At 42.8% G+C, this 22,109-nt stretch overlaps 1 protein-coding gene across 3 annotated transcripts in view; it reads right to left on the reverse strand.

Annotated features, from left to right (window-relative positions):
- DTD1 (D-aminoacyl-tRNA deacylase 1) overlaps positions 1–22,109 on the reverse strand; it is a 172,377-nt gene that overhangs the window by 128,072 nt on the left and 22,196 nt on the right. For 2 of the 3 annotated variants that reach the window (XM_082743197.1, XM_082743198.1), the window contains exon 4: positions 18,368–18,474. In XM_082743197.1, the coding sequence (XP_082599323.1) occupies positions 18,368–18,474 (107 nt within the window). Of the gene's footprint in view, positions 1–15,765; positions 16,053–16,272; positions 18,475–22,109 lie in introns of those variants that run through there. The other variant, XR_014314799.1, reaches the window with a different exon arrangement.

A 22,109-nucleotide genomic window follows, 5' to 3' on the forward strand; every position in this document is an offset into this window, starting at 1 on the left:
AACACCCACTGACAGTAACACAGAGACATTGTTTCTAGGTATTGAGATCACATCTCCAAAGCTCACAGGAGCCAGTGTTTAAGTGGACTGCATTTTTCTAGGACTTGTAGGAAGACACAACTGGCCATGTGCCTTAGGCTCTGGTGGAAGGCTGCAAGAGATCCAAGAGTCCTGAATTTATGCATTTATTTATCTTTAGAGAATTCCATATCCTGTGACTTCATAAAGTAAGCTGGGCTCTGACCTAATTCCTTTCCTCCTTCCCTTGATTGGCCTAATGTCATGCATCCGTATAGAACTAATTTATCACCAATCTATCCCGGGTACTGAAATAGGCTTGGAATGAATTCCTGGACATATTTCTCACCTCACACAATGCCAGAGCCAAGGAAGGGATCCAAAAGGAGAAATGAGCAAGTCTTTCAGTCTTTCAGGTCTATTATTCTTAACCTTTCGTGATTCCTCCTCCGGTTTCATTTCATTAAATTCTATAAAGACAGACATGAAAGAAGCCTAAAAGAAAAGTTGGCTGAGCCTACCTGGTATTTTATTCACAGTTCACATCTGGGTGGAAGGTCTACATTTTCAGCTCCTTAAAAATGATGAGTTCTCCCAAAATATCTCTCTCCTGAATAAAGATATACACTTTTGAGGCAATTTGTCATTAATAGTAATTCTCACTCAGTGAGATGCTAACTTTGCGCAAATACCAGTAAAACTTCCACATACCGAATGGGATAACAACTTTTCCAGCGTAAAGATTCAGAGCCAATATTAACATTTGCTAATGTTAATACTGTTAATATTATTAATAGTTATATATTTATAACAGTATTTATATGTTATATAAACATGTAATACATATATATGTAAAAATATATAAACATATAATACATATATAACACTATTTATATGTTATATAAACATATAATGTATTTATATTTAACAATATAATATTGTTAATATTGTTAATGTTGCTGTATTATTCTCTACACTTTTGGCATGTTTGAAATACTTCAAATTTTTAAAATAAGAATAAAAATCTACTGCCTAGAAAATCTACATCCACAAAAAAATGTAAAAAAAAAAGAGGATGATTTTTGCATCATTGTTAGTAACAATAAAAAACTGTCAATAATCCCATAAAGCCATCAAAAGGAGAACAGTAAACAAAATACAGTATCTTCATAAAATAGAATCCTACCTGCAGAGAAAGGGGAACCCTCCTACGCTGTTGGTGGGAATGCAAGCTGGTGCAACCACTCTGGAAAACAGCATGGAGGTTCCTCAAAAAGCTGAAAATAGAGCTACCCTACGACCCAGCAATCATACTACTGGGTATTTACCCTAAAGATACAAATGTAGTGATCCAAAGGGGCACATGCACCCAAATGTTTATAGCAGCAATGTCCACAAAAGCCAAACTATGGAAAGAACCTAGATGTCCATCAACAGATGAATAAATAAAGATGTTGTATATATATACAATGGAATACTATGCAGCCATCAAAAGAAATGAAATCCTGCCATTTGTGACGACATGGATAGAACTAGAGGGTATTATGCTTAGAGAAGGAAGTCAAAAATCGGAGAAAGACATCTATCATACGATCTCCCTGATATGAGGAAGTGGAGATGCAACATGGGGGTTGTGAGGGGTAGGAAAAGAATAAATGAAACAAGATGGGATTGGGAGGGAGACAAACCATAAGAGACTCTTAATCTCACAAAACAAACTGAGGGTTGCAGGGCAGGTGGGTGGAGGGAGAGGGTGAAAAAAGAATCCTACCTTGCAGTTAAAATGAATGAATTAATTGTAACAAAACAAGTTATACTGCTAGATAAAAGAAGCATGTCTCAGAACAGTATATACACTATAATACCATTTAGGTAGAGGACATGTGCAAACACACACGTATATACACACATACATGTATATACACACATGCACACGCACACACTGAATCTAGTCTTAAAGAAACCCAAACTGAGAGATGCCATTCAACAGACAAATGGACAGGGGCACCTGGGTGGCTCAGTGGGTTAAGCCTCTGCCTTCGGCTCAGGTCATGATCTCAAGGTCCTGGTATCCAGCCCCACATCAGGCTCTCTGCTCAGCAGGGAACCTTGCTTCCCCCTCTCTCTCTGACCTGCCTCTCTGACTCTCTGCCTACTTGTGATCGCTCTCTGTCAAATAAATAAATAAAATCTTTTAATAAATAAATAAATAGCGGACAAATGGATAAAGCAACTGTGGTCCATATATATGATGGAATATTACTCAGCCATCATAAAAGATGAATATCCAACTTCTGTATCAACATGGGTGGAACTGGAGAAGATTATGCTGAGTGAAATAAGTCAAGCAGAGTAAGTCAATTATCGTATGGTTTCACTTACTAGTGGAACATAAGGAATAGCATGGAGGACATTAGGAGAAGAAGGGGAAAATGAAGAGGGGGGAATCAGAACTATGGACTCCGAGAAACAAATGGAGAGTTTGGGGGTGGGGGGGGAGGAACGGTTAGCCAGGTGATGAGTATTAAGGACGGCACGTATTGCATGGAGCACTGGGTGATATACGCAAACAATGAATCATGAAACACGACATCAAAAACTAATGATGTGGGGCGCCTGGGTGGCTCAGTGGATTAGGCCGCTGCCTTCGGCTCAGGTCATGATCTCAGTGTCCTGGGATCCAGCCCCGCATCGGGCTCTTTGCTCAGCGGGAGCCTGCTTCCTCCTCTCTCTCTGCCTGACTCCCGCCTACTTGTGATCTTTCTCTCTGTCAAATAAATTAATAAAATCTTTAAAAAAAAAAAAAAAACTAATGATGTACTATATGGTGACTAATGTAACATATAAATAAATAAATAAATAAATAAAATACAACACATGGGTCTGAACCACTTTAAAAGACCAGTTATGGGGGGCATCTGGGTGGTTCAGTGGGTTAAGCCTCTGCCTTCAGCTTAGGTCATGTTCCCATGGTCCTGGGATCGAGCCCCACATCGGGCTTTCTGCTCAGCGGGGAGCCGGCTTCCTCCTCTCTCTCTCTGCCTCTCTGCCTATGTGTGATCTCTATCCATCAAATAAATAAATTTTAAAAATAAAATAAAGTAAAATAAAATAAAAAATAATAAATTAAAAAACCAGTTATGGGATAATCACTCAAAGGTAAACATAGTCTGAGGATTGGATGGTACTGAAATGGCAGCGGTAATTTTCTGCTTTTAATGGATGTTTTGAGGTTTTGTAAGAGATGTCTTTGTTGGCAGGAAATATACACTCATGTTTTTGGGAGTGATAGGATATCAGGTCAGCAAAATATTCCCAAATGGTTTAGGAAAAATGTCCATTCTTCCAACTTCATTTACTTCATATCATATATAAAAATTAACTCAAAATAAATATTAAAAGAGTTAAAATTACAAAATTTTTACATGAAAACACAGGAGAAAGCCTTCAAAACCTTCTTATATATTGGATATGACACCAACAGGGCAGGCAACAAAAGAAAAAACAGAAAATGGAATTCATCAAAATGTAAATTAGGGGTGCCTGGGTGGCTCAGTCAATTATGTATCTGACTCTAGATTTCAGCTCAGGTCTTGATCTCAGGGTCAGGAATCTAAGCCCTGTACTGGCTCCACAGTAGATGTTGAGCCCACTTAAAAACAAAAAAAACAAAAATAAAAGGAAAACTTTTATATATCAAAGGACACTATCAATAGAGTGAAAAGGCAATCTACAGAATGGGAGAAAATATTTGCAAATCATACATCTGATAAAGGGTTAATATCCAAAATAAAGACCTACAACTCAACAATAAAATGATTCAAAAATGAACAAAGCACTTGAATAGATATTTCCCTAAAGAAGACACACAAATGGCCAATCAGCAAATGAACAGATGCTCAACATCACAAAGCAAAAGGGAAATGCAAATCAGGACAAGATCCCACCTCATACCTATTGGGGATGGCTATTAACAAAAAAAAAAGAAAAGAAGTGAGGGCAAGGATATGAAGAAATTGGTACCTTTCGAGTGGGAATATAAAATGGTGCCGCCACGGAGGAAAATGATAGGGCACTTGTTCAAAAAATTAAACAAAGAATTGTGAATATGATCCAGCAACTTCACTTCAATGAATACACTCAAAAGTACTGAAAGCAGGCAACCGAACAGATATCTACACACCTGTGTCACAGCAGCATTACTTGCCAAAGTCAAAAAGTGGGAACAACCCAAATGTCCATCAACTGATGAACAGCTAAACAAAATGTGGCATATACCTAAAATGAAATGTTACTCAGCCTTAAAAAGAATGAAATTCTGACACATGCTACATGAATGAACTCTGAAGACATCATGCTAAGTAAAATAAGCCAGACATAAAAGGACAAACACTGTATGATTCTATTCATGTGAGGGCCTTCAAATAATCAATTTCAGAGACAGAAAGTAGAAGACTGGTTACCAGGGAATGCATGGAGTGGAATGGGTTTACAGTTTAATTGGGTAGAGTACCAGTTTATGAAGATGGGAAAGTTCTGGAAATGGCTGCACAACCAACGTGAATGTCCTTAATGCCACTGAACTGTACACTCAAATATGGTAAAATGGCTAAAATGGTTCTGTTTTCTATTTTACCACAATTCTTAAAAAGTCTTATGATACAGACACTCTCAGAGATACCACATATTTTCTGAGTATGTGGTAAATGTGAGTAAACAATTTTTCATTAAGTCTGGAAGATAAGGCATAGAACTTAACTAATGGTGTTACCTCTGGAAATGAGAGATTATAGTCAAAATCATCTTTAGTATTTTTAATTTTTTAAAAGGATACGGATTTTACATATTACTTGTAACAAAAACTGATAGAAAAATGGTATATTACGGGCACACGAGAAAAATAAAAGACAGGAAAAGAACTGCTTCTATAAAAATACCTTTCTGCCCAGGAATACTATAAAAACTCACTAATAAAAAAAATAACATTTCCAAACTGGTACCTTCCAGAATACACTGCTTACATGAAATTTAAAAAACAATAATAGGAGAGTCTTCCCTGGAGAATGAAGGAGACACAGGAACAACACAAGCGGGGGCAGAGGTATGCGGGGGAGAATCCACAGAGCATAAGGCCAGATCTAGTCTGGATTTTGAAATGAAGTTTTATAGGATTTGTACTTATCCCCTAAAGGTTTCATGACCCAACAATGACACCACCAACAGTTAATAACAGCCTTTGCCCTCTCTGCAGTCAAACCACCACAATTCCTGAACACAGCCACTGCTTGGGGGATTCTGTGGGTATCATGCCCCGGTCTGAGCAGGAGTGGAGAATGGAAACAAGGCCACAAACCTAGCTCTTTCTATTACACAGAAATTGAGGCTTCCGGGCTCCACTTTCATGCTTAAAAATAGAAAAAGAAATTGACTTCACATTTTATGGAGAGTAGTCAAAGGAATACATTTAATGTGAAGAATCTTCAGAGAAGTGCTGTTCTTTTTTGTTTTGTATTGACAAAAATAACTAAGATGACGGAACAAAGCAGGTAGAAAGCGACGATTATGAAACTCTTGACCTGATACCGGCAAGCAGTCCCCTGGCATTGGTCAGGCACAACAGCCTCCTCCAGCCCCGGATTTCCATTCTGCCTCTGGAGCCGCTGCCGCCCTTCTGACAATTACCTCCCATAACTTCCAAGATCAATGAACACCAGGAAACATACTTTTCCAAAAATAAATCCTTTTCTTCCTCTGACAAGCTCCAAACACTTAAGATTTAGAAACTGCCCTAACGATACCAGTTATAATGGCACGTAAAAATCAAATTCAATATAAATGTTTCTTGGGCTCTTTACAGTCTCTTTTTAAAAAGTTTTTTGCATTTGGGGGAAAGCAGGCTGATAGTGAAACAGTGGCTTCATGCAGACTTGAAGAAGGGTACCTAAATCCTTGTAACCTGCTTCTTTGTTATTGGACATCATCAAACAGAGGTTCTGGCTTTATGTCCAAACTGTGCCCAAGGAACTTGCAGAACCAGGGCTGAGCATCACACCCCTTGATGTCTAAATGTCTGATCTCATCCTAGAAACTCAAAGAAACTCATGCCATGGAATCCCCTCACTACCCTGCATTGGAGGCAGGAATGGGGTCTTCCTAGTAGTGAACTGTAGAAGGCTAGCCTTTACAGTGCGCCCCACTGCTCAAACCTTGGTATAAAAGAATTCAAACATGAGTCACTTATAGAACACCCTTACTGCGGGAGGCAGAACACGAGTGGCTAAGAGCCTCCAAAGTACATCCCGACCCACACCTCTTACCTACCTGTTAGAAGAGCTCTGAACTGCTACCTGCTGCCCCTTCCCTCGCCTACACTACAGTCCAGCTCAGCCATGTCTGCGAACACACCCAGATGCTCTCAGATTCCAACAACCATCTGACTTACTACCCTAGCCACGAAGGCCTCGCATCATTAGGCCTGAGTCACAATTCTATTCTCCTTGTCCTATCCCCTCCCAGATACCCTCAGAGCTCGGCCACACTGGCCTTTCTTCCACTGATCAACCCAGGGCTCTGTACTTGCTGATTCCTCCATCCAGCCCGTTCTTCCCCCAGGCTTCATGGGCCTGACTCCCTCTCAGCTCCACCTCCTTCCTCAGCCCCCATACCTAACCTTACAGCATTCTCTGTACCTCACCCTGTTTTGATTTCTTTATATAATCACAACCATCAATTATGCTGGCTTTTGTATGTGTCTCACCATAGTGCAAGCTCCACAAGGGCGCGATGCTGGCTCCGTGCTCTACTTATGCGTGAAGCTGGCACAAAGCAGGCACCGTTATCAGTATCTGTTACACACATACATGAGAGGGTGGTAGGTAGGTGAGAGGATGGCTGGATGGGCAGACAGACAGAAGGATACACAGCAGGTGCAGAGATGGATAAATGAACAAGCAAACAAACAAATAAAAAATGAGGATGGACCATTAATAAAAGCACCAACCACTATGCAACCAGTGCCACACCATGCAATGAGGATTCAAAGGCAGGAAGAGCCCGCCTGGATGGGCCCTGAGGTAAGCATCATGAATGAAGTACTATCTTAAATTAACCTTAAAAGATTGTGGGGGTGGAGAGAACAGGGTAGGAGTTCCTTTCGGGTGGATGACCAGGAACACAAGGAGAAAAACAAAAATAACAATCAAAAACCAGTAAACATTCTTCAGGAAACTAGTCCTACAATTTAATGTGAAAAGCTTCTACCATGAACTTAACAAGTTATACATCATAAAATACGAACCCCTAACAATGCCCCCTGTGTTTAAAAGTAAATGATTAGCCAACAGCCCACAAAGCCTCAACATTCATGCATTCTGTTAAATTGCAATTCTCCCAGCCAAGGCTTGGTAGTGATCACCCTGGGTTTTTATTCAAGTCCCATGAATAAATCAACCTAGGAATAGGGCCAGATGTCTGGTACCCAAAAAACCAAGAGAACTATAAGCATTGTTTTTCAAACCAAAAATCTCAAGAGAGTATGCCACTGGAATCTCACCCAGCCATTGGGCAATCCACACATTGGGTTCCCCTCTCTTAAGAAATAAGCTACTCCAGGATACCTGGGTGGCTTGGTCAGTTGAGCATCCAGCTCTAGATTTCGGCTCAGGTCACGATCTCAGGGTCCTGAGATCAAGCCTCAAATCAGGCTCCACACTCACTGCAGAGTCTAGAATTCTCTCTCTCTCTCTGTACCTCCCCCCACTCACATATGCTCTCTTTCCCACTCCCTCTCTAAAATAAATAAATAAATAAATCTTTAAAAAAAAGAAACAAGTTATTCCCCTGGCACAGGCCTCAATGTCACTCGGCAGAGGGGCCCATCATCAGTCACTCATGTATTGAGCTGTTGTTCTATCGGCTTTTCCCTGACACATCTGTAATTGTGTCAAGAAGGTACCATGCTCTGGGAATATTTTCATCACTGCGGTGTGTATGGGGTTGGGGGGTGAGGAACTGAGGGGGCACTGATGAGTAAGAACAGCCTCATATGTGACCTCAATTCTTAAGCCCAGCCATCTTGCTTCCTGGCAGCTGCAGTAATACAGGTTGTAAAGTATTTGTAGTCATCACAGCTGGGGAGACAGACAGGGGAGGGCAGGTGGTCCAGAGAGACCAATGCCTGGAGCAGATAAAAATGGCAATGTTCAATTTTCTCTGGTCCAGTAGCTCGCAAAGCATGCACAAAGAACTAGTTAAAAACATAAATCTGCTACTCTTCTGCTTTTTACATCCAGACATGCCAGGAACTCTGGTTCAGAAAACCAGAGGTGGGGGGAAAGTACCCAGACTCTGCATTTTTTTTTAAAGATTTTATTTATTTATTTGATAGAGACACAGAGAGAGAGGGAACACAAGCAGGGGGAGTGGGAGAGGAAGAAGCAGGCCTCCTGCAGAGCAGGGAGCCTGATGCGGGGCTCAATCCCAGGACCCTGGGATCATGACCTGGGCCAAAGGCAGATGCTTAACAACTGAGCCACCCAGGTGCCCCAAGACTCTGCATTTTAATATGCACCCTCCATGGCTTGAAGCCTGTGGTCTCAGACAGAGAACGCAACTACCAGTCTGAGTGACTCTGCAGGGAACAGAGTATGGAATCCCTGCACACAATAGCCCCCAGGCCACCAGTATCTTCATTTCTTTGGGGCCTTCTGAGAATCTGATGAAAGCCCATTTTTTATTTCTAACACTTCCATGTCACTCTTTCTCTCCATTAGTAATGCAAATGTTTGAACAAGGCTTTCTACAAAATACCACTGATTTGCCAAACATCTTTCTACAATTACCCGGAACTACAAAGCTCCTAATAAATTAGCTACAAAGCTAAAAATTCCCAATTAAAATTTTGAGTCTGTATATTTAAAGCATTGCTTTGCCAAAGTATAAATCCATGGAAGGATAAAATTCACCTCCCTCCCTTGGGAATAATAAAAAAGATGCTTAGGGGGCCTGGGTGGCTCAGTCGGTTAAGCATCCAACTCTTGATTTTGGCTCAGGTCATTATCTCAGGGTCCTGAGATCGAGCCCCATATTGGGCTCCATGCTGAGGGTAGAACCTGCATAAGATTCTCTCCCCTTCCCTTTGCCCCTCCCCTCTCAAAAAAGATGCTGGTTAATCTTTGGCAGGTCAAACAGTAAGGTAAGGAGTTTGGGGGGGTGGTTTAAAGATTTTATTTGAGAGAGAGACAGAAAGAACACGTATGCACCTGTGCAGTGGGGAGGGGCAGAGGGAAAGGAACAAGCAGACCCATTGCTGAGCAGAGAGCCTGACGCAGGGCTGGATCCCAGGACCCCAAGATCATGACCTGAGCAGAATGCAGACACTTAACCAACTAAACTATGCAGGCACCCCTAGAAGTTTGTGTTTTTGACACAACCACAGATAAGATCAGAAGGTTAAAATAACTAAGAATCTGCCCAAAATGCATACAAAGGAACAAAGCCCTTAAACTTTAAATGCACTAGCCCATTAGTGCCCTGAGAGAGTTGTTTAATCTAGTTGTTTAATCTAATTGAAGATTATAAATGTTTCATGTGTTAAAGGTAGAGAAGATCGCAGTTTTTAATTTACCAGCCAAAATTTCAATAGGAGAGAACCAAACTCTTACCAGTTTTTGCAATTTCAGTAAACAGATTTAAGAAGGTAAGATAAAGGTCGTCGATCAGTCAATCAATCAGTGGGGCCCCAAGCAAAGATACAACCATGTATCTCTTGTAAAGGCCTCTATTGTACCAATGTAGGACAATTATTTATATGGAAACAAATCAAAATAGTAAGACAAAAGTGATCCTTTGCAGCTCCCCCAATAAGGAAGAAGCCAGCCTGCTTGGAAACATCTTCGAAGTTTACAACCTTTCTGACCAGCCAGGTCCGCATACCCCAGGTAGGGCATGGCATACTCACACTGATGGGACTTAGTAGAGATTGTGGCTGCTGGTGAGCCAAGAGCAGGACTGCGGGAGGTCAAGGGCCCACCCAGCCTCCATACCCAACCTTCCCCCCAGAGGGTTATGCTGCTTTCCTAACTCAAGGAAGTCAGTGTTCACGCTGAAATAAAAACAAGGGAGATTTCCGTAGCCTAAAGGTCCGGCCAGGTACCAGCCCTGTCCAGGAAAGGCCGCTGCGGGACAGGAGAATCCCAGGATTCAGGGTCACCAGCACTCCCACCACAATACCACAACAAAGATGAACAACACCAACGACAAAAACAACGTAATGAAGACAATCTTGCAAAGTCTCTGCTTCTGTTTTACTAACGCTTCTGTGTAAACACAACAGGACTCTCAGGCAACATCTGTTTGATGAATCAGTGTGACAAAACGAACTAATGACTGGAATAAAGGAGAGGATCTGAGTATCATTTTGGCAACCAGACTTAGAAGCACATTCTTGTCACAAGTCAACAACAACGAGCCTGGCTCAGCTCATGCAAAAACCAAGATGAAACCAACAGAGATAGGGAAATTGCACCTGGAGTTCAAGCCTTAAAAAAAAAAAAGGATAAAAAAGGAAAGACCTACACTAAATAAATGTACTTCTATGAAAAAACACAAACTTGTTGGCATCAACATACTTCTTCCATATACTGAGAATAACTCTCATTACATCTCAACCTCAAACTGGAACGTGCAGGAATGAAGTACCCACCTTTGTGCACCTGCCACAGGCCACCTGTGTCCTAGTCTGTCCTCCATTCCACCTTTGGGATTCCATAGCACATATTACTTAAAAGGCTAGCCCGTCTCTGGAAGTACAGATAAATAAAACCAAACAGAGCTCTTTCCCCACCCAGCTCTCTCCCCTACATATTTCCTCCTGATCCTACAGAAGTTGTAAATGTCTCAATCCAGGCATTCCAAGGTTTCCAGGAATAGAGATGGATCCTTGCTGATAAGACAAGTCTATGGAGAAAGTTGTAAGTGAAGTGATGATGATATTCAGACAAGCATAAAATTAAAAGCTCTGACACCATTTTTCACTGGTCAACTTCTCCCAGCAGTGTGTCAATACACACATGAGCTAGTCCAAAGATGTGTATTTGAAAGTTCATTTTTTCAGCTCCTTCTAGCATTTCAATTAAGTGAGAGTTTCAATCGCACTAAATAAATGAGAATATAAATAATTAATGCAACACTACGAACTAGGTGGGTTCTGGGCCTGAGGGAAGGGCCCCTCAATTACAAAATACCCCTCCCCACCTGCTCACACAAACATGCAACCCCCTCTCAGTGAGATCCAGGCAAATAACCCCTACTTAAAGGGGAAGAGCATTTAAATGAAAACACGAGCAGAAAGCAGCTTTCACCATCAGGAATGACTAAGGAGGGTGGTGAAATCTCCCAATATCTAGCCACCCACGGAAGAGCTCACACACTAGCAATCTTTTCTAGGTAATCATCAGCATGTTCCTACCACAATCGTGTTCCTCCGTGAGAATGCAACAAGGAAAAGAGCTTCTGGCTGGCAGTTGTGCTACTGCTTCCGCGCCCTGATCCCTTTGGAAATATCTTTCAGGACAAGCACATCATGCTCCTGTTCCAACTTCTCACTGTCAGAATACATCACGGGACCACACAGCAGCCTGTAAATGCATGGGGCATGCTGCCGATGCAGACACAGAAGGCATGCAGAGGCTGCACACCCAGTTCAAAAAGCAAGCAGAGAGCTGGTTAAGGCAAGCAGACTGCTAGTCACCTTTACCAACCCAGGCCTCATGGGCAGCAAGCAGAGCTCTGGGACCTGTGAAAATAAGCTACCCCCAATCGAAGTGTAAGTTTAGGAACAACAACCTAGAATGCCTCCTCCCCTCCGTAACTTGAAGGTCAGTGAAAACCCTCACTCTGGGAGGCCGGCCCGGCTTGACGGCATCAGCAGTGGCATCAGCCTTCTCAGAACCCAGGACATTCACAGACAGCACAGCTCCCCCGACCCAGGACACACAAGTCCAAAACAAACTACACAACCCAGGCTCACCCCCAGGACTTGGCAGTGAACAAGACCAAGGGAGCTTGAGTTCTAGCAGTAGGGTGGAGAGAGGAGGAACAAGGAAACAAGCAGAACATAACAAAACGGCCAAGTGCTATGAAATTAGTCATCAGAGTACAGTGACAGAGCACCTGGCAGGGGCTTCCTCAGGACTGAGGCAGTCAGGGTATACCTTCTGAGGAGGAGACACGGACACTGAAACAAGAGTCAGAGGTAGGAAAGAGCTCAGTGTGCTCTCAGACTAAGTAAAGTATAGGAACCAAAGCGCAGGTGGCTACAGAGCAGGGTGGACTGAGTCACAGAAGCCCGGTGACTAAGGCATGATAAGTGACAGCAGGAACTTAGTTTATAATCTAAAAGCATCAGAAGGCACTGGAGGGCCTTAAGGAGGATCAGAACATGATGTTCTTGTGACCCATCCTACACTGTCCTGTACTACTCTGTACCTCCCTCGCTGTTATCAACCTTCCGGGTTTACGCTGCCCCACATCCACTCCTGGGAGGAGGGCCTGGGTCACAGCACTTCTTTCTCTCCCTCAAGTGCCCGGTATACTGCCAGGTACTAAAAAAGACACTTAATGCATAAATACACACACACACACAGAGTGCATTTGTCCAGACAGTTTAAAGAACCTGTATATTTTTTAAGTTTTTGGTTTTTTAATTTATTTATTTGAGAGAGAGAGAGAGGGAGAGAGAAGGGGCAGAGGGAGAAGCAGACTCCCTGCTGAGCAGAAAGCCTGACACAGGGCTCAATCCCAGGACCCTGAGGATCATGATCTGAGCTGAAGGCACCCCTAAAGAACCTTGTTTTAAAACTTGCCAAGGGGCGCCTGGATGGCTCAGTGGGTTAAAGCCTCTGCCTTCAGCTCAGGTCATGATCCCAGGGTCCTTGGATTGAGCCCCACATCAGGCTCTCTGCTCAGCAGGGAGCCTGCTTCCCCCTCTCTTTCTGCCTACCTCTCTGCCTACTTGTGATCTCTTTCTGTCAAATAAATAAATAAAATCTTTAAAAAGAAAAAAGTGCCAAAATAACCATTTCTCTACAATATACATAATTTCACTACTAGTTGGACTATACTGAGAAAATAAAACATTTGGAATTAAAAGCTCAACTGACAGAAAGGCATGCTTATCTATAGGTGGAAACAATTTGGCAGCTGTCTTCCTACCAACACAAAAGCAAGCAAATTAGCTATTTGCCCAGAGAGGAACCCCCTTCTTTTTTTTTTTTTATAAGGTTCGGTTAGCCAGCAGATAGTACATCATTAGTTTCTAATGTAGTGTTCAACAATTCATTAGTTGCGTATAACATGCAGTCTTCTGGGAATGGGAAGGGGGAGACAGACCACAGGCAAAGTGGCTGGACCTCGCCATCACCGAGGCCCTCCATGCCTACTTGTCGCCACCTACTGGACAGTGAGAGGACACAGATCTGCACCCTGTTGCCAGGTCTGAGACTCCTGAGCCAGTTAACTGGTAGAACAAATGAAAGTGATACAGCACAATTCATGCATTTGAAAAGAAAGCTCCTAAAAGAAAGACTCAGAAATGGCTAAAATGGGTGCCAGCTGGCTCAGTCAGTGGAGCATGTGACTCTTGATCTCGGGGTTGTGAGTTCGAGCCCCACATGTGTAGAGATTACTTAAAAATAAAATAGTAAAAAAAAAAGACTTTCTTACTCTAATAAGCTAACATGCCTCATCAGATGGTAAAAGAAAAAAAAATCATGCTTTGTATGTCTTTATGTTATAAAGAGGAGTTACTAACTGAAATAAGGTTTAGGATCCCAAAGATACAATGCATTATTACTCTCTTAGAGATTTAGAATGAAAAGAAAAACATGACTAAAATTTTTCTCCAAACAGAATTATAGCAGAACTAGAAAACGGCAATCACATCAAACCAGAGAGAGTAGCCCAAGGCAAAAGGAAAACTGGGGAGCACGGTGTCCCAGAAAACAAGATTCAAGACCATGTCCAAGCAGCAGCAGTGGCAGTTGCTGCTCAGTGGGCAGGTCATCAGGGCCCACCAGCTGCGGAATCAGATGACACAGGGTTCAGGGGCCTCAGCAGGAGTCCCTGAAGATCAGTACACAGAGCAGGCGACAAGCAGAAAGGAAATGGAGGCATTTCTCAACTGGAAATGTTTGGGAATATTTAAAAGCCACAGGAATGAGATGGATGAGACAGACAGACCGACTGGACAGGAGGACAAAGTGCTTAAGGGAGGCTGCCAAGAAGGTACAGGGGAGGCCAGGGAGGGCGCCACAGCCCAGGCTAGTCTGGCTCTACCCAATACAGGCTCACAGGGCTTTGCTTATAGAAGGGCTCACCTTTGGCTTCACCCTTTATTATAATAAAGAATTACCTATTATAATTTTTTAACAAGGGGCTGCTCGTTTTCATTTGGCACTGGGCCCCACAAATTATACAGCCAGTCCTGGCCTAGGGGGGAGGTGTTGGCCTCAGCACAGAGAAGGGCAGCTCTGCCACCTATGTAGGAAGAGTGGGATGGAAAAGCAGGGTCAATGCCTTCAGATAGCTTCTTTGTGAAGCAGAAAGACAGCCATCTGTTTTGAACAAGCAAGAGAGTAGATGAGTGAGGGAAGGTTAATAATATTCCATGTATGGTGGAGAAATTTGGTCAATTCATCTTAACCAAGGGACTGAGGTTAACATAACCTGTAATAAGACAGATCAGTCTCATGTACTTCCCTATAATGCACTGAGAAAGGCACATCATTTTTGTGCTATTTGGTATTCCTGTCAAAACACATATCCTCACTGTAATCAGAGAGCCCAAACTGAGGAATCTTCAACAAAACAGCATGCCAATACTCCTGAACATCGTCAAGGTCATGAAAGAAAAGGAAAGGCTGAGGAGCTGTCACAATTACAGAAGAGAAATAACAATTAAATGCAATGCGGGATTACCCTGAAATAGAAAAAGAACATTAGAAGAAAAAACAATACTAGTGAAATTTAAATAAGGTTTGTAGTATTGTTAATGATGTGGGAAACAAAGGTAAAAGAAAAGTTAAAGTTCCTTACTATTTACAGCCTATTGACAAGTCCTTGAAACAGGCAGAGTAACATTCCTCTAGGAACTCAGCTGCCTCAATGTTAATACTTTGGTAAGGGCAAAAAGGTGCTCTTAGCCTAACATTATCCCAACCTCCGGGATCTTTTAACATATAAAAACTCCTTGGGAAACTTCCTTTATCTCTACCCCCAAGATACATTTTAGCAATCATCCTCCAGGCACATGGCCCAGTGATATAGATCCGAAGGGTCTCAGGACTAGGGTTTTACTAGTAATAGATGACCTTGTCCTAACAATAGCTCGCCCCCTTGGGGTCCTAGAAACCTTGCTTGCAAAATTCCTTAGTGACTTACTATCCCCCTCCCAACTTGAAAGTGTATAATCAGTAGCTCCTCACAACCCCAGGGCAACTCCTTCTGCCCAAAGGTCCTGTCCTGGTGCTTTAATAAGACCACCTTTTTGCACCAAAGACATCTCAAGAATTCTCTTGGCCATTGGCTCCAAACCCCAACATTCCAGCCATCAATTAACAGTAACATATCAGTATTAATCTCAGTGTTCTATCAGTACGCTATGATTGTATAAGGCAAAGTTAGTGGGAGCTCGGTAAAGCAACCAGGGGAACTGTGACTCTAACTTTTCTTAAATCTCCAATTATTTCGGGTCGCCTGGGTGGCTGAGTGGGTTAAAAGCCTCTGCCTTCAGCTCAGGTCACGATCTCAGGGTTCTGGGATCGAGCACTGTGTCGGGTTCTCTGCTTGGCGGGGAGCCTGCTTCCCTTCCTCTCTCTCTGCCTGCCTCTCTGCCTACTTGTGATCTCTGTCTGTCAAATAAATAAATAAAAACTTTAAAAAAAAAAATCTCCAATTATTTCAAAATAAAACATTTAAATTTTTACGTGGATTTTTCATTTGTGATTTCCTTTAAAGTAATCCCAGGAATGGGGCGCCTGGGTGACTCAGTGGGTTAAGCCGCTGCCTTCGGCTCAGGTCATGATCTCAGGGTCCTGGGATCGAGTCCCGCATCGGGCTCTCTGCTTAGCGGGGAGCCTGCTTCCTCCTCTCTCTCTCTCTCTCTCTCTCTGCCTGCCTCTCTGCCTACTTGTGATCTCTGTCTGTCAAATTAAAAAAAAAAAAAAAAAAAGTAATCCCAGGAACTTTAGTTATCACCTTTGAAGTCCAGCACTACTATGTGAGACATGTTCCTGCTTCTCTATCAACCCAAAGAATCAGCAACAAGTAGGAAAGGTTATGTTCCCCTTAAAAATAATAACTTGGAACTAAAGGTGGGGGGCGAACAGTTAAAAAAAAATCACTTTTTTTTTAAGTTTCAATAAACTGAATAAAAATTTTAAAAATAAAAATAAACCATGCACAGGAACCACTGGCATTTTTCTCCAAAAACTGCTGCAAGCATTCATGGACTACTGGATTTCTCAAACAATGTCAGTGACCGCAGATTTTAGGCAACAATTTTTTGCTTCCTGATTTTGAAAACTGGGTTTGCATCTTGGTTCCACTTCTTAGCAGCTATGTGACCTTAAGCTACTGCTTAAGTGTGGTGCCTCCATTTCCTCATCATACCCTATGATAAAGATTAAATCACTTACTACATTAAAAAAAAAGAAACCTGGGTGCCTCGGTGGCTCAGTTGGTTGAATGACTGCCTTCAGCTCAGGTCATGATCCTGGAGTCCCAGAATTAAGTCCCACATCGGGCTCCCTGCTCAGCTGCGGGTCTGCTTCTCCCTCTGACCTTCCCCGCATCATGCTCACTCTCTCTCATTCTCTTGCTCTCTCTCAAATAAATAAAATATTTTTTAAAAAGAAAAAGAAACCTTAGAGCAGTATCAACATGTAAGAAATTGTATTGGGATAGGCCGGGATGAAAGTAGGATGACACGAGATTTGGGCCTGGCTGACAAGGTAAATGGTAGTCCCACGAATTTAGGGAAAAAGAAAACAGAAGGAATGTGTGGAAGTGGGGTGGCAGGAGTTTCATTTTAGCTTTCTGCATTGCAGAGGACCATCAACTACAGACTGCCAATTGACCTAAATCAGTCTGCTTTGCATAAATATTAGGTTTTTCTTGGTTGACAACAGTAAGGACCCAAAGAGGAGAGTCTGCTCTCCTCCTCTGGATGGTATCAGGTTATACTAATGGCAAGTCTTAGACCAACTTCAGTCATATATGCAGACCTTCATATTTAAGATGCGAATTTAAAAGCAAGCAGGCACAAAAATAATTCACATCAACTCTTTTGTAAAGCTGGTAGAGTCTTAGTACTCTATCCCACTGGCTGTCACAATGACAGCTTCATAAGAGGTTCTCCAGGCACATAGGCAAAGCAACCAGAGTGTTCAGCAACCTGTGCTGGACAGGGGACTATTCAGGCATTGTCCAAAACTATTCAGACTATGGGCTGCTATCTTCTCCTACTCTATTCTTGTGAAAATAGTATCTCAAAAGTATTTTATCCATTAAATATCAATGAAAGAAACATTATAACTTTGAACATCCAGTTTTTACATTTATCTAATACTTCCCCCACCTACTGCATCATTCCAATTCATAGTATCCTAGGAAGGGGAGGGTTGGGTGGGGGAGAAGGAAGAACAGAAATGTCCCTTTGGTCTCACTCCTCTGCCTGCTCCCATGTGTCTCGAAGGCTATTAAGTGGGCACATTAATTAAAGCCTCAAGAAGTGTTAAGCATCTGTAAGAACCATATAGGTTGCAAGAACTATCATAGATTTCCTTTATCTATTTTAATTAAAATTTTTTCTCAAAGCTTAGAAGGCTGGCAGCAAATCCAGGTCATAGAGTTCTTTAGAAAAATAAGGATTTACAGAGAACCTCCGGTGGCACATGTACCCTCAGTGGGACAAAACCCACTCCAGGTAACCATTCTGATCCCATGCAGAGGACAGGCCAGGGCTCAAATGGAGTTGTGCTATTACTCTGCTGCCACCCAGCGGCACGTGTGCACCAAAGCACCTCGCAGCGGGGAAAAGAGCTGGGCTCTGGCGAAGGACATTTTCTCTGGAATCCAAAGTCAGTTGGAGGTTAAGGGAGAAGTACTGTCCAGTCTACCACAGCACCAAGGAGATGCAGTATAAACAGACGCATTCTTGGGAAGGGATGTATTAATACAGATACTAGTTCACTACATTGAAGTTTCTTCTCCACCTCAGAGAGAGAACGGTTCCAGGGACTCAATCAAAGCCAAAAGCCAGGGGACAGACTCTGACAGAGTCCAGGCTTACCTGCTTTGGGTCAGAGGTAGCAGCACCAAGAGCCGGGGACTCCAATTCTATGGTCACAGGTCCATCATTCTGAATGTGGACTTGCATGTAGGCACCAAACTTGCCATCTGAAAGAGCAACACAAACAGTTATGAGAGACGGAGACCCCAGGTTACCCTGTCTAAAAAGTCACCAGATTAATGCAATCAGAAATATGAAGAGTAGGACTAGCCAGTAAACACGGGAAAAGATGGAAGTAGAGAGGGAAATGCAAAATTAAAGAGCAGACATGCAAGCCCTATGGACTAGACAAGAATGAAAAGATCTGGGAACATCAGGTGGGAAATGTGGGCTTACAGGATCATAAAATGGCCAGAAGGTAAATTGGTTTAGCCACTTCAGAGGGCATGATGGGGGGCACCTGGGTGGCTCAGTGGGTTAAGCCTCTGCCTTCGGCTCAGGTCATGATCCCAGGGTCCTGGGATCGAGCCCCACATCGGGCTGTCCGCTCTGCGGAGAGCCTGCTTCCTCCTCTCTCTCTCTGCCTACTTCTGATCTCTGTCTGTCAGAGGGCATGATGGTGCTTGAAAAAGTTCTACAACTCCGGAATTCCACCTCAGGGGTGCGGGGGCGGGGGCTCTACTCAGAAATTCTTACACAAAAGGAATGTTCGAGGGTGTTCATCCGGGCAGCATTTAAAGATTGTATTTATTTATTTGACAGAGAGAGAGAGCACAAGCAGGCAGAGTGGCAGGAAGAGGGAGAGAGAGAAGCAGTCTCCCTGCCAAACAAGGAGCCCGATGTGGGACTCCATCCCAGGAACCTGAGATCATGACCTGAGCCGAAGGCAGCGGCTTTACTGACTGAGCCACCTAGGTGTCCCCCAGGCAGCATTTATTACAGAAAAAGTGGACACAATCTGTCCCTCAATGGGGGGATGAATGTATAAACTCTACTTTAACTCCTCAGTGGAATACTATGCGGCAGCCACATGTGTCAACAGGGCAAATCTCAAACACGTGACATGATCTTTAAAAAGCCACTTGCTGGGGTGCCTGGGTGGCTCAGTCATTAAGCATCTGCCTTTGGCTTAGGTCATGATCCCTGAGTCCTGGGATCAAGGCCTGGATCAGGCTCCCTGCTCAATGGAAAGTCCTGTCTTCCTCTCCCACTCCTTCTGCCTGTGCTCCCTCTCTCACTGGGTCTCTCTCTGTCAGATAAATAAAATCTTAAATAAGTAAATACATAAAAATAAAAAGCCACTTTTGGAGTTCCTGGGTGGCTCAGCTGGTCAAGGGTCCAACTCTTGATTTCAGCTCCTTTCATGGGATCAGGCCCCGTGTTGGGCTCCACACAGCAGTGAGTCAGCTGGAGATTCTCTCTCCCTCTACCCTTCCCCCTAGGTGCATGTCTGCACGTGTGCATGCTCTCTCTCTCCCTCTAAATAAAATAAATCTTTTTTTTTTAAGTAACTTGCAACAAGGACATATCATTTTAATACAATTTATTCATTTATATGATACTTTAAGTTTGGGGTTTTTTAAAGATTTTATTTATTTATTTGATAGGGAGAGAGATCACAAGCAGGCAGAGCAGCAGGCAGAGAGAGAGAGGGGGAAGCAGGCTCTGAGCCCGATGTGGAGCTCAATCCCAGAACGCTGAGATCATGACCTGAGCCAGAGGCAGAGGCTTAACCCACTGAGCCACCCAGGCGCCCCTAAATGATACTTTTAAATAACCAAAATGAGTTATATTGTTTACAAAGATATATATATTAAATATATATGAAAAAAATGAGCAAAAAAGCCAAACACAGGACAAGAACCACATTCATACTGAATAGAAGGCAGGGGATGATGAGATTTGAGAGAGAAACCTCAGACAAATGGGACTAGCTGGGTAGTGAGCATACTAGTGTCTATTTTCTGTGTGCTTCATAATTAAAATTTTCAAATAAATTAAATATAAAAGTAAAAGGATAGGTGGAAAGGAAGATCCTGCTCCTTCACTGTGAGAGCCATCCTCCTCTCTAGGATTCATTTCAAAATGGCCACAGGCTGCCCCAGAAAAGAGCTCCTCTCTGTGTCCTATTCCAAACCTTCTGTTTTAACACCCAAACCCACTCAGTTGTATCTGATCAATCCCCAAACGCTGAATTACATTTACAAAGAAAGCCAAGAATATGTCTTGAGAGATGACTCGGTGCAGTATCAGAAAAACGACTCCATCCATCCAAGTACCTCTGTTAAACCCTGGGCCTAATCACTGCTGATAACACACACAGACACTTAGTCAAGGGAACACACAGGTCTTGACACTTTATCAATTAAATTTATTTAATTTAAATTTATCAATTTAAATGCAAAGTAAGAAAAGAACTGGATCCAGATTAAAATAGTACAAATGCTCACAAAGAGAACCACCAGGAACTCCTCTGCTGCCACCAACCAGTAAGTAACAAAGAGAGCAAATGGGATCCAGTCCACATGTGAAAAACCACTCACTGTTTTTCACTCACAGCAACTATGTGCCAACATGGTGCTAGAGATCAAAGACTCAGCTGCCAGGTGCAGATAGCCCTGACACTCATGACACTCATGAACCACGCTTCCCCAACTGTGCCCTGCCAGGTATTCCTTGAATAAAGAATGCCACAGTCACATTCTTTTGGAAAACCACATTTGCTGAGTCTCCTTCAGAGACTCACAAAGCACAGCAACGTGTAACAGATTCTCAAGGTGTCCTTGAATAGAGAAACCTATTTAGTTTCTTTACCTTGGTAGTTCCCAAACTCCCCGGAGCAAGGAGCTCTAATTTCACATAAAATATCCTTTACAGGGCAAATGACCCGCTGAGAGAAGCCAAGAAAAAGAAAAGCACTAAATGGACACACTAGCTCAGAGCAGGCCAGCCTGGGGCCTCTCTTGCTCCCTCCCTGGAGAGCAGCTCTGCTCTCAAGTCCTAGGTTCCCTCAGGTGCCAGACCCACTACCGCATAAGGCGACATCCACGAACCTCTGCTCCTGTTGCCACAACCATACAGTTCCCATCTCGGACTCCTCCCCCTGGTAGCACTCTGTCCAATGATCCTTAACCTCATGGAGGGTCTTAGCAAAATGGACATACCAACAGCTGGTTCCCTTCAATGCTCAGAGAGCAGCATTAGAAACTCCATTAGAAGCACCCAAGCTGTTTGCCATTTTTACAGGCAAGATTAATCTCGTTTCTACCACGCAGCCAAAAGTGCTCAAACAATGGTGACTTTTCTTCAACTCCTATCAAATTAAAGTGGCCATTTAAATCTACAGGGCTTTTGTTTTATCCATGTCAGACTAGCTAAAAAGACATCAGCTGGGAAGGAAATCATGTGTTTAATTGCATGCTAAAATTATGGCTACAATTAGTACAAAATTTCAGCCGCTGCACTCCTCAGGGAAGCTGAAGGCAGACTCAGGAGGAAAGGAATTATTTCCGACCTTGAATTTCTGTTGCCAGGATATACAGCATATGCTTCACCGTGTTTATCACTCAAGTAGCGAAAAATTTATTTCCTTTTCCTGTTTTTCTTCAGTTATGAACAGAACTATTATCTGAATTTCCATTTGTATAGACAATAAATCCAAAGACATGTTTTAAGAGGTCTTAAAATGGAACATTTTTTCCAGTTCAGATCAAAGAGTAAAGCCCCATGAAAAATTTATACTGGCCAGAGGAAATAAAAACATTTTTAAAAATAATCTTAAAAGACAGAAACATATCTGCAG

Source organism: Mustela nivalis, assembly GCF_964662115.1.
Source record: "Mustela nivalis genome assembly, chromosome: 8".
Classification (NCBI taxonomy): domain Eukaryota; kingdom Metazoa; phylum Chordata; class Mammalia; order Carnivora; family Mustelidae; genus Mustela; species Mustela nivalis.